A 22,276-nucleotide genomic window follows, 5' to 3' on the forward strand; every position below is an offset into this window, starting at 1 on the left:
TTTCTCCCTAATATTTAATTTCTGTTAATTTGTGACTAAATCTTGGCAAACGTTCCACCTCAAGGTGAAACTTGCTACTGAATATTTTACTAAACGTTTTAAGCGCAAAAACTTGTTCCAAAGCTCATACATAACCCATTTGTAACCCTTTTATCCCAATTTGGAATTATCACTCTCGAAAGTAGTTTTCTGAATTTCATTTTAAATGATAACTCACAGCGAGGAGAAACGCGCATTTTGAGTGTATGTATACTCATGCGAGCGTTAATTGACCGTATCTATGAGTGACATGCAAATCGTGATGACAGTGCATCTTGAGAGCATTTACCGGAACTGCTTGTGGCGATGGCTTTATTCCCTCAGGTCGCCAGACCATTTTATGTCCTATTTGGGATTAAACACAGTGCACTTATGTCAGGTTTAAAGCGAGGAAAGAAGAGAGGAAAGACAGGTCGATGATCTGGCAACCTTTTCCCTTTATCGGATCGAAAATTAGAGCTAACAGCTAAAGAAGCCAAGTCCCTGGAGTCCATTCTTTTGTTCCCAATTAAAATCCCTAGCGATAAATTTCAATGAACACGTCCATCGATAAAAAATACGTTCCGGAGGTTAACCTTTATCGGATTTAAAATCCGACCGAACAATAATGAGGTTTATTCAATAATTCAGCGCTCTATCTAAAAGCGCCTCTTCGCCGAAAATCCAATTTCGCGCTTTTTGATTTTTAAACACAAGTAAACATTAAGGGCGTTCGGCCGTTTGATCAAATATTCATAAGCAATTCTGGGCCGGTTACGGCCCTGGCGTCTCCTTATCACGCACCGGATAATTTTTGCATAAATCAGGACCGGAGTCTAATTAATTAAGACCGCGCGGAATGGAGACTATAAATTTTCGAAAATAAAGACGTGGCCTGAAAGTGGATAAATAGAGACTATTTGTTTTGTTAGGGGCGTTCTCCCTTGGAAAAAACCCGACGAAAGAAAAGTCCGACAAGTAGATATTGATGATTTGCAGGGAAAACTATTAATCTTTTGAGTAATTGGGTATAAGGCAACAAAAGAAAGTTTCGGGATTTTCCAGTGGGAAAATTTTATAAATGAACCGAGACGCATTACTTGATTGAGGGACCGGAAAATATGGAAAAAATTCCAAGACAATTAGTTCAAGTGGAGTAGACTTTGTCTAAATTTCGCTTTAAACGGAAACTTGACTGTGAAACATTTCTTGTGAAAGCAATTTGGAATAATATAGTTCATTTCCTCTGTTAAAAGCTTCTACTAACTTCCTCTCGTGTTTTTCTCGAGGGTGAGCTTAACATGATAAAAGACAAATATTTTGGCGACTCGAAAAGTTTCACTTGAATATTCTACGCCAACAAACCGGCTCCTGATTGCCTTCGAGATGCTCCATCGATCTGGGCTCCCACAACACAAACATTTTTATCGCTGATTTCACAGATTTTAAACAAATAATTCAATCACGAGTTTTTACACCACAATTAGAAATGTTTAGTAATTTTTTATTTAATACTGTGTACTAAGAAATAGCAGAGATCCACCAAAACGTCAAATAATTAACACTAAGCCAAGACAAAAATATACTCAATGTAATAAAAATTGCAACACCAAGAAGGAATTAGAATTTTTTGACGAAACTTTGAAGAATTTTAATCAAGTGGTAAGACAGTTTCTAACATTTAGGTTCTTTTATCACTTCCAATTTTTTGCTTTTCTGTATATGTATACAGTGTATATTCTCACCTGAGGATGACCACTTTGTGGTTGAAACACTTTGTGTTTCCAAAAAAAGTTTTAGTGTGTCAGGTTTAAGCTGTGAGTTTGCTCATTCTTCTCACACCTAGGAAATCCAACAAAAAACAGTCCAAATGACCTAATTTGATGGAAAACAATCAGAAGTGAAGTACGACGACCTTGAATTCAACTATTGCTCAGAAATTTTTCTTTTACTTGAATTATTGCCATAATTCGAAGATGACCATTTTGGACTTTATTGCTTTTTTAAAGTCTGCTTTCTTTTCTGCTTTGTTCTGAACCTTCTCTAATCAATGACTGATAACATCGCATAATGGTACTTAGATTGTGCTTCTTTAAAGTTTGTTTAATTGTTGGTAATTTCTTTTTTCTCGTACTCTGGGCATAACAAAATCACTATAAAAATTGTCAGAAAAGCAAAAAATTGGAAGAACAACACTTGCCGGTAAAAGAGTTGAAGTGTTAAAAACTCCTTTACCACTTGATTAAAAACGTTCAAATTTTAATCATTTAATACCTGCAAACAGTCTAACATTTGTGCCAAGTTTCATCAAAAAAATCCTATTTCTTCTTGGTGTTGCAATTTTTACGACACTGAGTATACAGGGTATCTCAGATAAGATTTTCGACCCTGTCATCTCAGATATTTGTCAGCGGATTTTTGTGAAATTTAAAATGCAGATATTTTAGAAGACGCAGATTAAAATCCAATGAATGCAACAACTCAAGTCTTAAAAACGTAATGTTTACATGTCTTTCTAAAATGTTAAGCCTTTTAAGACTTATTCGGAAATAAAATTAACTAGACGCCCTCTGGTGATGACTTTTGAACTATGTCGAAAACAGTAACGAAATTTTCGTAATTCCACATTTAATTGACATCTAATAAATTGTTTAACAATTTTGCGTGTATAGTGTTAATTGCTTACATTGGAGAGAATCACTTTAAAAGTACGTGGTGGTAAATACTAGCTTTGACTTTGGTTCTGCGGTTTTTCGTGGTATAAAGTGTTTATTGTTGGAACATGAAAGTGGATGAAAAACAGGAAAAGATTTAAATTTTCTTTACAAAGTGTTATCAAACAGTTGTCTAATTAAAGACTATAAGTAATGGATCACAGCGAACACAAAGTTGGGCTCAAGAAACCACTAAATTAGTAAAGTTTGTGAATTTTAGGTTAGAATTTTTCCACTGATAAAATCATGAAATACTTCGATAAATCAACAAAACTACAATTTAGATTAACAACTGCTAATACACTTAAACGTAAATTATGCCAAAAGGTAGGCTTTTCAATGTCATTGTAATAATTTTCCAATAAAGAAAGTGAACCAAAAAGTCATCGTTATTTGTGTTTTCTTCGTCATCTCTAATTTGTCAACATTCGTTTCTTCCACCAAAGATACAATAGTCATTCCGCATTGGCAATGTAATAATTGTGAAGTCTCAAAATTCGTACAACGCTCAAAATATCCGAATAAACATTTTCCCGCCATTTATGGTTACTGTTTTCGACCTAGCTCAGTGGCGCCCCCAACGGTAACTTTACTTCCGAATATTAAAAAAAATATCGTCAGTGAAAAATGCTATCAGAAAAAACTCGTTCGTGGAAGACGTCTGTTTCGCGAGAAAAATGAGAAACAAACAGTTAAACGTGGGTACAGATGCAAAAGCGTAGATCTCTATGAGACAAAAGAGCACTACCATTGAATTTTGGTCAATCCTACTCGCAGAAACGTAACTGTCACGCAAGGGACATTTCACAATTATCTCTCACCCATACAAAGTTAAAAAACAATATTTTTGACTTACTTCTGGTACTGGAGACCTTAATTTTTTCAAAAAGGACTAAAAGTCTGAACAACAACTGAAAAATTCTAGACACTTGAACATTCCGGACTTTGGAAATGTTTTGTACACTGCTGATTGGATTCTCTTCAAAAGCTTGAATTACAGCCCCAACTATTGCTTCCTTTCCAGTGACGTGTTTTGTCCTCACGCGATTTAGTTCAGGTACGCTTCCTGTGTCTTCAAATTATTGACGATTCTTTGAACTTTAAATTTCATAAGTAACATTTCACAAAAAGTCCAACGATACTTTCCATAGGGGAATATTGATTCCTTTTTCAACAACACAGAAATTTCAACCACTGTTGTTGGTTTTTAAAATAATTTCAAAAAATTAAAACAATTTTACTTTTCTGATAGCGCGCACACTTTTGACAATTTTTTCAGTGGTACACAAAATGCCGCACAGAAATGCTTCATCCATTGTTTCAAAAGGTGACTGCCAAATTACTATCAAAATTTGGATTAAGTTTTTAACAACAAAATTTAATTTTTTTCTTGGATCAGCCGAGCGATTTGGTTATTTTTTTATGTGGCAATCTAATTTTCGGGGTTTAATGATCCAACGGTAATTTGTCTTAATTTCAAATAGAAGAAATGTGTTTTAAATTTTTATTTTTTAACTTGAGGTTATTTTTTTGCCCCTAATTGAAAAACCACCTCCTAAAATATGCGCATTCTAAATTTCATAACAATCCGTTGACAAATAACTGAGATATTAAGCTCGAAAGTCTTAGCTGAGACACCCTGTAGAAGTAAGTTAAAAAATATTTAATTTTTTGTAAATTACGAAGATGGAAAGTTGTTAGTTTTCAGATTTTTCTAGTAGGAGCAAAAGTATAATTTTTTGTCATTTTACACATTTATATTTCAAACACTAATTGAGTAGTTCAGCTATGTTTAGTCAATATTCGTGCGGTTGCCTCTATAAAATTTTACAACAAATAAATAAACCCCAAATCATATTTCACCCCGCTGAGCAATAATTTACTCCAATAATACCACAATAAATTAGCTGCATCTGTTATCTGCACACATAAAAAATTATGTTAAAAATCCCTCCCTGTTATTGTTTTTTCGATTAAATCGTTCGCCCCGAAGCCGTATTTGTCATTTTCAGAGTCGGAAGCGACGTCAATCAAAATTTCGATTCAGCGAGTTTAAAATTAGGAGAGTTTTAGTTTTACAAACATTGACAGGACGCATTTTACAAAATGTTCACTCTAATTGGGAAATTTTCTGTTTGTGAACTCGGATTGAGCGGAAATGGGGACATATACCTTTCTTGGCGTCGCTGTGATGAGCGTAATAATGGATGTCCGTGATGTGCCAGAAATAACCTGAAAAAGGGGAAATTGATGTTTAATTGCAGAGTTTAAATACAATTCAGATTTGAAGTTAGTGACTTTAAAATCGATTTAAATAATTACAGAATCGAGACGTTATCTAACAGTTTAACATTTTTGAGAACAAATTTCTTTCTTTACTATTAACGTATAATAATACAGGGCGTTCTGTCTAAACCCGACATTAGAAGTATAGGTAATTCTAATAATAATAGTCATCTAAAAATTTGCTGCCCAAGAAAATATTTTCAAGGTGGCGACACTTCCGGTTACACCGGAAGTCGTTATCAACTTCCTTATTTTAAATAAAAAGCTATATTTTTTAATGCGTTTTTGGATTACTTGGGTTATTTTAAAGCAGTTTTTATAAACCTTTCCTATACCTAAATTTAACCGTTTACGAAATATTTAGGATTTTTTTTTAAAGTTGGACATTCCAGTTCAAAAATCGATAACACTGCCATTTTAAAAAATTTGTAAATATTTTTTAGCTCACTTGAAAGAGGAAGCTTAGATCTTTCTTTTGGTGTTTTCAAATTTCTAAAAAAAAATAACAAACACCAAATGTTTAAAGTTAAGTTTTCAGAACTTTAAGCACCTATAATTCAATATTTTCAAATAAAATTTCAAAAGTTTTAATTCATTAAATCGTAGAAAATTTAATTTTGTATCGATTTGTATTAACATCTTCTATACTTATGTTCAATAGTTTTCAAGTTATAATAACTTTTTGTTGAGATTAAGAAATGCATTAGCTACAGGCTTTTTTTCATAGGATGCTATGGAAATGAGGGAAAAAATATGCGAAGTTAAAGTTTTTTCAAACCAACATTCAATGCATATGTATGTATTTTGTTTTCACAGGACGAAGAGTTTATCTCTGTTTAATCAGAAATGTTTTGATGGCAAACATTGCAATTTTTTTGTAATTTTTTGTTTAATAATTTTTCAACAAATAAATTCATAACCTAAAAACTAAAAGTTGTAGAGCAAAACGGTTTGTTCCAGTAAATTTAGCGGCTCACTTTCTGTAAAATACTAGCTTTTCACGAGATTTAAAATTTTGAATTTTTTTGCTAAAAGGAAGGAAGCTTCTTCTTGAGGAAGAAAAGTGAAAAAAGTCATTTTTTAAAGCTCGTTTTATCATAGTTTTTTGGTCTTATACATGCTTTTACATCCCTCTAGAGTTCAAAATAAGTCCATTTGTTTTTAATGTTTGATTTTTTTAATTTTTGTCACGATTTTGGTCAATTTTGGTACTCCGAGCATTTATCGAGGAATAACTCCGGAACTATTAGAGATAACCCTATGAAGTGTATTATCGTTAAAAGATTATTGTTCCTCGACTAATAGCTTTCGAGAAAATTGCAAATAAAAGCAAAAATAAATAAAATTTTAAAAAATTCATAACTAAAAACTATTGAAAATTTGGGAGTTTTCTCGATACTATCGCTTCCCCGGATAATTTTGCATGGGTTAGAATAAAAATAGTTTTACTTTTTTAAACAGTTTAGCCGTAATGGAGATAATAAAAAAAATTAAAAAAGTTAACACCCCCTCCTACACACTGGCTAATTTTAAAAGTGTCTCAAAATCAAATGAAACCTATACTATCTTATAGATTTTTGGCGTTTGAAAATTAATTTTTTTTTGCGAGATATCGCTTCGACTCCTATGCCATTTTATAGAGTTTTTTATTCCGGTTTTTCTCAATAAAAAGTGAAAATGGAAACACTTTTTTTCGTTTTTCAAGGAAACTATAAGACTTAGAGCAACGAACAAAAATCCTTCTAATAGCTCTTAATTTTATCTATTTTTTCGTCTAAGTCCAAAGCCGCTCCGGGCAACGGTTCCGGTTACAGAGGCAATTAAAGTTTTACAATAAAAAAAATTATAACTCAAAAACTAAAAGTCGCAGAGCAATGTGGTTTGTTCCCTTAAATTCTACGGCTTATTTTACATATTATATCAATTTTTCACAAAAATTAAGAATTTAAAAAAAATCCTGCAAATAATTTTTCAACAATAAATTCATAACTCAAAAACTAAAAGTCGTAGAGCAAAACGGTTTGTTCCAGTGAATTCAGCGGCTCAATTTCTGTATTATATTTTGTATTATACTAGTTTTTTACGAAATTTAAAATTTTAAATTTTTTGCTAAAATTTTCTGAGGAAGAGAAGTGAAAAAATTTAATTTTTTTAAAGCTCGTTTCATCATAGTTTTTTGGACTTATATATGCTTTAACATCTCTCTAGAGTTTATAAAAGTTCAAAATAAGTCCATTTGTTGGATTTTTTAATGTTTGATTTTTTCAATTTTTGTCACGATTTTGGTCAATTTTCGGTACCCGGAACATTTATTGAAGAATAACTCCGAAACTATTAGAGATAACCCTATAAAGTGTATTAGCGTTGGAAAGCTTTAAGGATTATCTATTTTTTTCAAAAAAGATTATTGTTTTCCGACCAATAGTTTTCGAGAAACTTGCAGATAAATGCAAAAATTGGTAAAATTAAAAAAAAATTATAACCAAAAAACTATTAGGAGTTTGGCAATTTAGTCGATGCCAATCGATTCCCCGGATCATTTTGCATAGGTATGGATTAAAATAGTTCCACGTTTTTGAATAGTTTAGCCGTAAATAAGAAAATAATAAAAATTAAAAAAAGTTATTAATGTCAAAAAACCAACATAACTTGAAATTTATTACAGATAGGTATATTTTTGGATAAATTAATTGCTAATTTTGTTCAGTTTGGTTAACTATTTGTTTTGATTTTTTGATTAAATTCCTGTCATGTGCGAGGTTTCATAATTCGTAGAATCTAGTGGAAAATAAGACAAAAATTAAGTGCGTCTTGTCACTGAGATATTTTTTAATCTTAGTTATTACTGAAGCCCAATTCGCGCGATAAAACCTCGACATGCAGCAATAACTGTATCCAATATCCGTCCGTTCTCCCCACAAACCGTCCACATTATTACATTTTTACTCTTCATAGTCGTACAATTCTACAAGAAATAATGATCCGGAAAGCACCACTGTCTTACACAAATTCCATCCGGAATTACATCCTGGAAACGGCGCAAAGTCGCACTTAAAGAAATTGGATCGATTTATAAATCCTGCAATTGCAATAAATTCGTCTAGGTGCAAAATGCGATTTTCTTTCACACTATCATTAAATTTTTCCTGGAAAATGTTCGCCAACTTTTGCAATTTCACTCAACACTGGAAATTAACAATTGGCAAATTCTACTTCACAAGCAAATCGCATCTAATTTGGATGTTGGGCCGTTTTGCTAAAACAGGAGGAAATAACTGGCTTATATTCCTGTTTTAGAGAAATTAGGGTCAGAGCCGCTCGAATATTTTCCAGTTATCGGTTTCATTAAGTCGCACATCATCAACGCGTTGCTGTAATTTTTTAATTATTTACTTTCTCTTGCCTTGGCTTTGTAGCCAATGACGTTGGAAATAAATAAATCAATAAATAAACAATTAAACTAATTGGAACGGAGGAAACAAGAGCTTATTCATATTTGAGCGACAAAAAATGAACCTCCAAAAGGACCTACAAGACGTCCTATAGAACAAATAATCAGGTACCGACTAAGACTTTTTTGTGAATTTTCGGTGAATAAATCAATGAAAAATGCTACCAGATTGGTTTAAATTTTTTGTAGGTTAGATTAAGAGACTGAACTAAATCCTTTTATTAAATATTTTCACTTTAGAGCCCCAAATTGTCCAAAGTTAAAGTTGACAAGTGTCTGACAAGACTTGACAGCGCTTTAAGTGCAGATGCACTTTTGTTGCTACGGATATCGTCTGCTCAAAATTTATACTTTTTTGATTTTGGTGAAGTGCATGCCTCTGTTTAAATTAAAATAACTATTAAATGGTGCATTTTAACGGTGTAAAAGGTTATACCTTTTTTATTCGCAATTGATTACTCTATCGATTTAGGCATTAAAAAAGTAGTGTTAAGAGGGCAAAAAATTAGAAAAACACAAAAAATGTGACCCGGAAATGCTGCAACCGGAAACTGGGTGGATGTATCCGGTTTTTATAATTACCAGATTAAAAGGCATGTTCTCTTTAGTAAGTCTACCAAGTTTTGTAATATTTGGTCAAATGATTCCAAAGTTATGGTGCAAAAACGTCTTTCCATACCCCTACTTCCCAGGGCTGTAAAATTCTTATCAGTTTCGATAGGACACGACTTATAATCTCAATTAGCATCATTTTATAGGTCCTTTTTTGGAGGTTCATTTTTTGTCTCACAAATATGAGTAACCCTGTACATGACGATTACTGATGTCTTTTATTTTTTATTTCTTTTATATCATTCATTTTTATTTTTCAAACAATTAGGCTTGTTTCTTTAATATTAAATTTGTCACAAACTATTTTAAAAAAATAGTACAATGTGCTTATAAATGATTCTCATCTAGTTAACTTTGAAATTAGTTTACATGTAAAAAAATTTCTGTCGCTCTGCTTAATTGAATCCTCTGCCCGTAAATGTCGAAACTGTCAGTTGTAAAATTCACAAATTGTCAATTTTAAAAATTCCGTAAAAATGCAACTAAATTGTTACACTGTGCAAGAAAACACTTTTATTGTCGAAGCTTATTTTTGAATTGGAAACTTAATAAATAGTGAATGGTAATATTCGGTGTCTAAATGCTTGTCATTAATTCTATCAAGCGGCATTTACATGGGAAATCCACAGACGACTCGATGAGAATCATTTAAAAACACATTGTACCTAAAATTTATTTTATTTAAAAAGTATCGAAACAAATTAGCGATAAACCCCGAAATTAATTAAATAAATTATAATTAAAAATTTATAAAAACGTAACTTTGGGGCTAGTGACAATAATTTTACGTATTTTTTGTACAAAACATTATTTAATCATGTTTAAATAATATTGTAATATTTTTAATTATTTTATTAATTATGTAATAGGTATGTTTATTTATAGAAATGTAGGACAAATCTGAAAAAAATAACATAAACACGTACAGAGAAAAATACAATGTGTTTTTAAATGATCCTCATCTAGTCGTCTGTGAATTTCCCATGTAAAATCAGAAATGCCGCTTTATAGAATTAGTGACCAGCATTTAGACACCGAATATTTTTTCTTGTTTTGACACTTATTGACAGAGAATTTAATTAAGCAGAGCGAAATATTTTTTTACATGTAAACCAATTTCTAAATTAACCATATGATGACAATCATTTAAAAACACATTGTATAAACAGTAGCAAAGTACAAGAATACACTTTTATTGCGAAGCTTATTTCTGAATTGAAGACTGGTAATATTCGGTGTCTAAATGCCTGTAATTAATTCCATAAAGCGGCATTTCTGATTTTACTTGGGAAATTCACAGACGACTAGATGTGAATCATTTAAAAACACATTATATAAGATTTAATTTTTTTCATCACTTGTTGAGACACGAAATCTTGACTACGTTATAGCTCTCGTTCTATTAAATCTTTTAAATTCATTTTTAGACCTAAAATCGTGCCTTTATTTGTCAGTGTCTTCCCTCGTTGTCGTTTAAACTTTCATTTGCGCAACGCTGCTCGCCAGTTTATTTTAGTTTGCATCCAGCAGGAAAAATTTATTGTAATTTTATGGAAACCATTCCGTGTGTGTATATACGTGAATGCGTTTTTCTTGCTGTTGCAACTCTCGAAATAAAACACAGCCCGAGTTCCGAGCGCTTGCATGGAGTGGCGCTCAAGTCATTAGGAAATTGCTGTTTTCTTCCGCCGACAATTTGTTAAATGGAACAGTTGATTTTTACTAAAGAAACTTAATATAAACGTGGCCATCGATCCGTGTTATAACAATCACGGACTTTTGGCCGACCGGAAAAATCCGGGACGCTCGATTTCCGGTCGGATGCATGTTGCCGTTTAAGAACGTCTGCGACTGATTTACGTCACATTAACCCAAAATTAATTAACGCACTTACTCCTGCATATTACGTTATAAATTAATTTCATTGATCTTGGATAAACAATTCTCTTATGGAAATTAATCATGTCGATTCGCTATAATGAACCCTGTGTGATATACGTGATGTTGTGTTATTTCAGACCTATTGCGCTAAGTACTTGATAATTTGTATTGCGTTTTAGCCCATAATTAATAATCACGCATTAACCGCTGTATTGCTAAAGTATTCCGATAATACTCTAATTAATGTACTGGGTGAGGAGTCAAAGCGGATTATGACGTTGGTGGATGAATCTACAGGGTGAGTCATTGACATGGGCGTGCTCGATTGTGCTTACACTGTCAAAGATGTCGAAATGAGTCAAATGACACTGCAAATGAGAAGTGCACGTCCTAAAATTAATTTGCCCTATACAGGGTGTTACATTTTTACAGAGAAGCCTTTAACATAGTTTTTTTAAATGGAACCGCCTGTATATTTGTACATATTTAAATGTGCACTTTTTTAGCTTTATAAATCAGTTTAGTTTATGCAATTTGCTTTAACCATTCAGAAGTTATTAAATTTTTTCTACAATTTTGTGCGTCTGCAGGGACATAATTAAAAAATCGCAGTGCGCTTGGTTTTCAAGATATTGAGTTGGGATTTTGTCTGTGTGTAAACAACTGTCGGGAGTATTTTTCGGCGACAAGACTGTTCATTTACATTGTAGCAGTATTATGCTGTGACACATTCATTTTGGTAAACTTTGAAGAACCATAACTTGATTTTTTTTAATAGCACTTTCTGTATTTTATTCGGCATCTCATTTTACATCTTTTTTACCTCCTAAATTTCTTTCCAAAAGGAGATAACTAGTTTTTTTGAAAAATGCACATAAAATCTTTTGGATACCATCGTAGTGTGCCATGTAAACCAATAAATTCTGACATAACATCAGACTGGCGTTTTTTGTACGTGACGTTTTGATTTTGTTATGAAAATAAATTTTTCATTGCTTACAAATCTAATCGAGATATAAATTTTAATATAATTTTAATAAAAATGAAAAATAAAACGACGACACTTTTAGAGAAAATATGCAAGAAAGAATTTTAATAATAATCTTCTTTTCGTAGAACTGATTATGTCACTTTATTGCTTAAGACAGCCGTCATTTAAAACAGTTTTGTAGAAGCAAATAATATATGTTATCGCTCTTGATTTGTTATACCTCGGTTATTTTATTTTCTTATTTTTCGATTGTAAATTTCTGTTATTTTTGTTTAAAAAATTTTTTGGCAAAATTTTATTAAAATTTGATTTGTAGGTATGCATTTTACGCGAAAAATTAATTTCACAATAAATTCAAAACGTGATGTACTATAAATGCAATTTTGACATCAGTATGTCAAAATGTTTTGTTTTTCAAAGCAAGCTACATTAGTATCTAAGAGGTTTTGTGTGTATTTTTCAAAAAAATCTTTTTACTATCAACTTTTGGAAAAAAACTGAAGAGGTATAAAAGATGTAAAATAAGACGCTAAATTAGTAATAAAATACAGGGAGTGCTATTTAAAAAAATCAAGTTATGGTCCTTCAAAGTTTACCAAAATAAATGTGTCACTGCAAGGTGATGCTACAATGCAAATGTATGCTCTTGTCACCGAAAAGTACCTCAGACATTTGTTTACCTACGGACAAAGTTCCAACTTGATATCTTAAAAACCAAGGCCACTGCGATTTTTTAATAATGTGCCTGCAGACGCACCAAATTGTAGAAGAAATTAAATAATTTCTAAATGGTTAAAGTAAATTGCAAAACTAAACTGATTTGTAAAGCCTAAGAAAATGCAAATTTAAATATGTTCAAATATACAGGGGGTGCTATTTAAAAAAACTATGTTGAAGAGTGCACTGTAAAAATGAAATACCCTGTATAGGACGAAATAATTCTAGAACGTACACTTGCTGTGTTATTTACTTTATTTCGGTATCTTTGACAGTGCAGGAGACATATTTAATCGATAAAGCAGTTGTCGTTTGCAACGCCCTGTATATCGAAAATGGGTGATTCCCCAGGGCCGGGTTAAGCGTTTTTTGTGGCAGCCTTTTGCCAGCGTTTACTTAACAAATGATGCTAATGTTTGAGGTTGGAGCTGTCTATTTTCGGAATGCCTAAATCAAACTCGTGGTAATTCAAACAAATTGCTGTTATCTCTTCATTAACGTTACTGCTGTAATGGAAATATGCCATTGCACGAGTAGATATAAAAGAAATCGCTTTTATACGTGTTTGACACGCGATATCGGTCGACCGACCAAGAAAATGCTCTGTTTAAACACACAATTCGTTTCGAGCGTTCGTGCGTTTCTTTTTCTATATAAAAGAAATTTTGGTATCTTTGATCGAAATGCTTCGGGTCGAGTGTGTTTTGCATTAGTCGGAGTGATTTTAATCAAGGGACGTGTCGATTAATTTTGAAAAGAGAGAGAGAGGTTTGCTTGCTTGGTTCGGACGTAAAGTTCTTTTTTTAGCTTCGGAAAATGGACTAATTGTTATTTGAGCCCCGCAGAGAAATTACTCGGTCTAACGAGAATTTATTACAAGGGAAACTACAGATTTTGTACAATTCTGCCACATGCTGGGGAGAATTAAAAACGAATTGGAATGGATGGGACAATTCTTGGCATGGTTCTACATAGTTTAAAATAAGATTTGATTTATTATTTGTGAGGGATAGTTAATGAAATAGTAACGTTTAAGCTGTTCAAAAATAACAGAAAGTAATTTAATTTCATATTCCATACTTGACCTAGCTTAAAATAAGTTTATTTTTAAAAGCTCTTATTTAACTTGCTTTGTTGTCTGTCTGTCTGTTTCATATTTTTGAAGCCAAATTTGAAAGGGTTCCCGTTGTCCTAATGAATTGAAATTTTGCATACTTACGTAGTCTGCGTGACAATACAATTCTATGTGATTAAATACCCCCTTAAAGAGTTAAATGGGGTTTTGAAGTTTTAGGTTATGTTTACAAATGGGTTTTCGATGTGTACATACCGTAACTTATACCAGCATTAACGGTATGTTGGTCATTGAGAAATATAGAAATACGTAATCATTCTTATTACGCTTCGTTCCAAAGAAATGTCGCTATTTTTTTAATTCATTTATCTTGGATTATAGAGTATAGACACAGAACAGGTTAGGATGTGTTTTCAATGCTAACAGATGTTTTTTATGAAATAACACAAAACAAGTTTGCACACATCAGCAAAATAATGGTGTTACAATAATACGGCGAAAGTAAATCTTAGAGAAAAGGACGTTTAGAAAAAGTAAAGATTAAAAAACAATGAATAAAAAAATAGTTTTTTTAGAAAATAGCTTTATTTAAAAGATGCACTAAAAAGTAAAAAACAATGTTTTTCTATTAGAGGAGAATATTTTTGCTTACAAATTACGATTTTAATATTTATAAAAGCAATTTTAATTTGTAAGCAAAAATATTTTTCTTTATCACAAAGACATTATTTTTTACTTATTAGTCCATCTTTTAAATAAAAAATTTTTCCTAAAAATTTTTTTTACAGAGGACTATAACTTAGTTATAACTATAACTTAATTTTCTGAACTCAAAAAAATTTCACGGCAAAATAAAAATGAGAGCGCTTTAAGCGCTATAGCATTACGGCACCAAACAGCGCACTCTGTCGACACTTATGGAACTATCGAGGACGGGACCGTTTTATTTGTGCGTTGTTTCGCCTCCTAACCTTTAGAAATCCGTAGATCCTTTATTATTAATGAGGATTATTAATAAAATAGTAATGTTGAAAGTTTCTGAACGCCGCAGCAGTTCTTGTAAGTGTATTAAAAATGTATGGTAGGAGCTAAATTTGTAATTTGGGTAAAAAAGTGAGTTGGGAATTAATTTATTGGATTTTATTTTAGTCCTTTTGAAGGATTCATCATGGGTGGAAACAATGGAGAAAGATGCGATTTAATTTCAGTTGCAATCTTTTTAATTACCGTCGCTAGAACCGGAAAACGGTTATTAGAGCGACAAAACGATTGAGTTTCTAGAGAATTTTAGATTTTAATTAAACGCCGTTTTGTGTTCATAATTCGTTTTTGCTTTGAATCAAAGTCCGTCGGGTGAACGCAAACCCTTTTTTTCTCTCACTCTTTCTACCAGCGATTTCATTTTATAGCTTTCAGCTAAGATGGATGGTGGAAATTTTATAAAACGACCATCTAAAATTGATGTGAAATATGTCAGCGGCGTGGCAACATTTTTATTTATTTGTCGAAGTTGAATATACAGTGGCGTTAGCATCGGAATCAGTATTGTGCGAAATTTACACATGAAAGGATCAACGAGATTTGTTTCAGGTAAGATAAAATTTCAGCAACAGCGTAGAAAAATGCGGTGAGGGGACACAAACAAAAGACACACGTTTTTTCACTCTCATTCATTCAAAAGTGGGGATTTTTTTGAAAGTTTTTATCTCGCGACACGACAACGTCATGTCATATATCTCAATAAAAGGAACAAAAGAATTGCGGTAATGTGGTAACGTCGGGTAATTACTCTTGTGGAGGTCGAGGGAATCGATACGCGTGTGCATCGAAGCGAGAGTTTGGAACATGACCAAAAATGTCAAAAGTTGAGTGGAACAAATATGGAACGGGACTTATCTGCTTTGTTATCCGATTCCACCATCAACCCTTTGGCCGTTCGGTCTCATCTCATTTGTTAGACATGTGCCAGGGCCTTGTCATTCACTCGTCTCGTTAATTTTTTTTATAAGTTCAGAACAAAACCACAATTTCAAACGACGCTTTCCACTTTGCTTAAACTTATCCGTGAATCATTTATTTTTAAATCAACAAGAGTAGCTGTTCTTTTGAAAGCTTACTTGAAAGTTTTGATTACTAAGAAAATTAATCTGAAAATGTTAGTTAGTTATTTTTAAAAATTGCTTTTATCCTGACAACATTTCGCAACAAAAACGTTGAAAGTGAAGTTCTGGAAATCCTATTAAATTTTCTCTGGTACGTAGCTAAATATATTCTACTATAAAACACTGTAGAAGTTTTTTAAATAAGTTTGAAACACGCTGGTGATTCTGGCCTTGTAACACTATTTTATTTTTTAATCTTTAATTAGATACACTCTCTTGAAAATATTGCAATTTATATTTGGTTTAAATATTTGTTATTAGTACTTTAATTAATAAAAAAAAATTAAGGATTTTAAGCTTTTTTAATTTTAAGAGAAAAATATTGTAATTTTTAACCCCTACTATTATTAATAATAAGTTGTTTTGACGTAAATAAACGCAAAATCGAATAAGAAATTAGATAAACTTTACTTAAATTTGAAATAAAACTGAGATAATTTTTACGTTTAATTTTTTTGTAATAATAATAAATACTGTTCAAGGTGATTTTGCTAAAATTATTTTTTACTTTATTTCAATAATATAATATATAATATATGATATATGATATATAATATATAAAAATATATAATAATATTAAACACAGAGAAATTAGTTTTATTTATAATAAAAATTAATTTAAGAATAATTTAATAATAAGTTGCAGCATAATATTTATGTCATTCTGAAACAACATATAAATACAATGTGTTTTTAAATGATTCTCATCTAGTTAACTTTGGAATTGATTTATACGTAAAAAAATGTGCCGCTCTGTTCGATTGAATTCTCTATCGATTAGTGTCAAAACTGTCAGTTGTGAAATTTACAAATTGTCAATTTTAAAAATTTTATTAAAATGCAAAATTGTTACACTGTGCAAGAATACACTTTTATTGTCGAAGCTTATTTTCGAATTGGAGACTTAATAAATGGTTAATGGTAATATTCGCTGTCTAAATGTTTGTCATAAATTTTATAAAGCGGTATTTACATGGGAAATTCACAGACAACTTAAATGAGAATCATTTAAAAACACATTGTACTTAAAATTTATTATATTTAAAAAATATCTAAACAAAATAGCGATAATCCCGAAAATTAATTAATTAAATAAAATTTAAAAATTTATACAAACGTAACTTTGGAGGTAGAGACAATAATTTTACATGATTTTTGCACAAAACATTATTTAATCATGTTTATATTGTAATATTTTTAATTATTTTATTAATTAAGTAATAGGTATGTTTATTTATGAAAATGGACAAATTTGAAAAGAATAACATGAAGACGTACGGAGAAAAATACAATGTGTTTTTAAATGATCCTCATCTAGTAGTCTGTGAATTTCTCATGTAAAATCAGAAAAAGCCGCTTTATAGAATTAATGACAGGCATTTAAACACCGAATTTTTTTTGTAATTTTTTTTGTTTTCTTGTACAGTGTAACAATTTTATTGCATTTGAATGAAATTTTTAGAATTAATTAAGTGACAATTTGTAAATTTCACAACTGACAGTTTTGACATTTATTGACAGAGAATTTAATTGAGCAGAGCGGCACATTTCTTTTTACATGTAAACCAATTTCAAAGTTAACGAAATAATGACAATCATTTCAAAACACATTGTATAAACAGTAGCAAACGTTATAATTGCAGTTTGAGTGTTGGTTTTTGAGATGCAGCAAAAATTATTTTGGCAAACTCAATTTGTATACAGGGTGTCCCAGTACATTGATAAAATCTATTATTAATGGCAAATAGATGTTCAAATATTTAAACGTATTTCTTCAAAACCTATAACTTTTTCCATTACCTAAAATTTTTCAAGAGATCACAAAAGCGTCACAAAAGCGTTACACAATACAAGCAAGATTTTTTTAAATAAGTTTTTATATATATATTTTGGGTTCAGCTTTTAGTACACTTTTAAGCTAAACTTTTTTATACTTTTGAAAAAATTTATTTCACAAAAACCAACTAATAAAAAAATAAATTCAGTCATCATAAAAAACTAAGTATGAACTTTAGTGCTTCAGTAGTAAAATTATTTGTTTTTGCTGCTGTGGTGGTCTAACTTATAGTAACAAATATGCCCATCTCTTAATTTTGTAAAAAATGTCTTAAATATTTTAATATTTACGCCATAAAATTGTGCAAGTACTCGTACAGCAATAGTTGTGAATACAAATGTCTCAAAAATAATAGAAAATGAAACGCCAAATTGGTTAAGTTAATCATGTTTAATATGAGAAAAATTATAACAAATACCTTATAAATGAAATAGGAAAAACGAATTAAAAAAAACGACTTATTTATCAACAATTTTATTTGTACATAATGTGTCATAAACAGAACAAAACTCTAATGCGAATTGCTACTGTCATAAAAACGTAATGTGGAATTACAATTTTTGCAGTTGTAGACAAAGAGTTATAAATTTGGCTGCTTTGTCACTGTTTTCAGGTCGCTGTTTTTCATGTTTCTAGACCCTTTATTAATATTAATTAAGAAAAGAATAAAATTATCAGCAGCATTTAGGTTAAACTTAAAGTAAAAGATGCCCGGCAAGCGTTCTGCATTCAAATGAACTGTTATTAAAATTTCAGCAGAGGGGTAAATTTATTGAAAGTAAAAGGTGAATGTTTGAGTATTTTCCTTGTTCGTTCAGCTTGTTTCTAATTACATTTACTACCGGCAGTGGAGTCGCGGAATCTTGTCGAAATAACTAAAAATGTCTCCTTTCAGTGTGATACTTATAAATTGTAGCAGATGATACGGAATTACATTTCCATAACGTTTATGAATATTCATTGTCGTCTCAGCAATAAGGAGGAGCCCGAAGCGGTTCTTGTTTCGTACGTCATTTGTAAGTTCCTTTGTTCCCCAAACTTCACTAACAACTGGAATACACATTTATTATTATTATTTAGTAAACTGGTAGGATAATGGACTCGGGTCATACACCTCGGCGCTCGTTACCGGTCGGAATATATTAATTTCGCAACAAATTGGAACAGAGTGAATCGGAATGCATAGTCTTGATTAAGGAGTCGACTTAATTAAGAAAGTTAAGCTATTTAAGGGGCGCTGCGAGCGGAAACAAGGGACCGATTTATTCCAACTTTTATTGACGGAAAGCAAGGCCGTTTTGTTCACTCAAACTGGCCATCCGTGAAACGAAATCGATAGGAAGACGTCGCCTCCATTTGTCCGAGGAAAATCAACAAATTTTCAAAATTGCACGACATTGAAATAACACAACAAATCGACGACTCGTGTAAGCCCGGACCTGTCAATGAAAATATTTTTCAAGTGGCGGTGTTTGTTGACACACTGGCACTCATCTTGCACGTGATTTACCCCTTTGGTAATTTTTCTACACAATTGTGCCATTATTCCAACACAAGTAATTATTCAAATGGCATTATCAGAGGTGAGATTTATCACTTCCAACAATATCTACATCTGCATCTCGCCGAGGTCCATTATTTAAACCCCTTGAATCACAGACGAGAGCTCATTTATTATTGGTCACTGCTTAATTGAAGTTGGAGGAAGAGGGATATACCGCCGCCGGATCATTTTCATTTTACTGCAAATTTCATTTGCGTTTTTCAACCGAAGTAATTAAAGTATATGAGCGATTTTAATCTACTGATTTGCAGTTTGACCGAGAAAAGAATTTACAATTCGTTTAATGGCCACATTTTGTATTATAAGCGAATATAGCGCAATTATTACAATAGAAACAACTTTACAATCTTCACTAGTATTTTAGAACAAAAATGGTGGATGCGCCGGTATAAAATTTACGCTGAAATTATTTTAATATTTTTAAAGTTATTTTTACACTTTCACGTTAAATTATTTTAATAAAACGTTAAAAAAATTGTAATGACACCGATTCGAAGCATAGAGTGAATCACTTTTATTTGTATTATAAGTAAATGTTGCACAATTATTACAATTACTATTATTTACTGTTATTTTAGTACAAAAATGGGGGACGCGCCGGAAGAAAATTTAGTTTGAAATTATTTTAATATTTTTGGGTTTCAACAATTCGCAGCTTAGAGCAAATCAGTTTGATTTGCAGTTTGACCGAAAAAAACATTTACAATTCGCTTAAGGGTTACAATTTGTATTATAAGCAATCGTAGCGCAATAATTACAATAGAAACAACTTTACAATGTTTATTTCTACTTTGTATAAAAATGGTGGATGTGCCGAGATAAAATTTACTTTGAAATTATTTATATATATATGTGGGTTTTAACAAAGCCATCTTTGCATTTTCACTTTAAATTACATTAACGGAACGTTAGAAAAATTATAATGACACCAATTCGAAGCTTAGAGTGAATCACTTTGATTTGCAGTTTAACCTAGAAAAATATTTACAATTTCGCTTATTGGCCACAATTTGTATTATAAGCCAATATAGTTTTTACAATAGAAACAACTTTACAATATTTACTATTATATTAGTATGAAAATGGTGGATGCGCCGGGATAAAATTTACGTTAAAATTATTTTAATATTTTTGGATATTAATAATGTTCTTTTTGTACTTTTACGTTAAATTACTTTAACAAAACGTTAGAAAAATTATAATGACACCAATTCGAAGCTTAGAGCGAATTACTTTGATTTTCAGTTTTACCGAGAAAAATATTTACAATTCGCTTAGTGGTTACAATTTGTATTATAAGCGAGTGTAGCGCAATTACTACAATAGAAACAACTTGACAATGTTCACTATTATTTTAGTGCAAAAATGGTGGATGCGCCGGGATAAAATTTATGCTGAAATTATTTTAATATTTTTAATGCCATTTTTGCACTTATACGTTAAATTACTTTAATAAAGCGTTAGAAAAATTATAATGGCACCTATTCGAAGCTTAGAGCGAATCAGTTTGATTTGCTGTTTCGCCGATCAAAAATTTTTAGAATTTGCTTAATGGCCACAATTTGTGTGATAAGCGAATATAGCGCAATTATTACAACAGAAACAATTTTACAATGTTCACTAATATTGTAGTACAAAAATGGTGGATGCGCCGGGATAAAATTTTACGTTGGAATTAATTTAATATTTTTGGATATTAATAATGTCATTTTTGTACTTTTACGTTAAATTACTTTAACGAAACGGTAAAAGAAATTATAATGACACCGATTCGAAGCTTAGAGCGAATCAGTTTGATCTGCAGTTTTACCGAGAAGAATAATTACAATTTGCTTTTTGGTTCCAATTTGTATTATAAGCAAATGTTGCGCAGTTATTACAATAGAAACAATTTTACAATGTTTACTATTACTTTAGTACAAAAATGGTGGATGCGTTGGGAAAAATTTACGTTGGAATTATGTTAATATTTTTGTATATTAATAATCCCATTTTGGCACTTTTACGTTAAATTACTTTAACAAAACTTGAGAAAAATTGTAACGACACCGATTTGAAGCTTAGAGCGAATCAGTTTGATCTGCAGTTTGACCGAGAAAAATAATTACAATTCGCTTAATGGTTACAATTTGTATTATAAGCGAATGTTGCCCAGTCATTACAATAGAAACAACTTTACAATGTTCACTATTACTTTAGTACAAAAATGGTGGACGGGCCGGGATCAAATTTACGTTGAAATTATTTTAATATTTTCGATATTAATAATGCCATTTTTGCCCTTTTACGTTAAATTATTTTAACGAAACTTTAGAAAAATTATAATGACACCGATTCGAAGCTTTGAGCAAATGAGTTTGATTTGCAGTTTCACCTAGAAAAATATTTAAAACTCGCATAATGGTCACAATTTGTATTGTAAGCTTAAAAAATGGTGGATGTGCCGGGATAAAATTTACGTTAAAAATATTTTCATATTTTTGCGTAGTAATGCTATTTTTGTGTTGTTACGTTAAATTACTTTAACGAAACTTGAGAAAAGATTTAATGACACCGATTCAAAACTTAGAGCGAATCAGTTATTATTATAAGACTTTATCAACCTTACGTTATAAATAGGATGCGACGACTTTAGATGTCTGAAAACTGTAATTTAATGATGTATTCTCTTGAATATCTCGAAATAGAATTGAGCTGGTTATTCTACTATTAAACATCTAAATGTAACAGCTCCTTTAAAAATAGAATACCAACTATAACGTCCTTAGTTGTCACAAAACTTGCAATATTTTTTTTGTTTTTGTATAATTTTCTCAAAGAGTAACACATTCATTAACAACAGGTTTATTTGTAAAGTCGTACACTAGTAGAAATTTGTGTTTATAAACGGAACAAAATTGTGTTGCAAATTGTTCTATCACTAAAGTTACTTTTAGTAATAAAAACGTACTTAATTTAGAATTACAAT

At 31.1% G+C, this 22,276-nt stretch overlaps 2 protein-coding genes across 2 annotated transcripts in view; both read right to left on the reverse strand.

The window, feature by feature from the left end:
• The window catches only part of LOC656406 (fatty acyl-CoA reductase 1), a 374,499-nt gene that overhangs the window by 114,526 nt on the left and 237,697 nt on the right, over window positions 1-22,276 (reverse strand). The window lies entirely within an intron of this gene.
• LOC658102 (uncharacterized protein) overlaps window positions 1-22,276 on the reverse strand; it is a 207,577-nt gene that overhangs the window by 112,245 nt on the left and 73,056 nt on the right. Inside the window, exon 2 of the mRNA XM_064357869.1 lies at window positions 4,905-4,964. Within this exon, the coding sequence (XP_064213939.1) occupies window positions 4,905-4,964 (60 nt within the window). The remainder of the gene's footprint in view (window positions 1-4,904; window positions 4,965-22,276) is intronic.

This window comes from Tribolium castaneum, chromosome 7, assembly GCF_031307605.1.
Source record: "Tribolium castaneum strain GA2 chromosome 7, icTriCast1.1, whole genome shotgun sequence".
NCBI lineage: Eukaryota > Metazoa > Arthropoda > Insecta > Coleoptera > Tenebrionidae > Tribolium > Tribolium castaneum.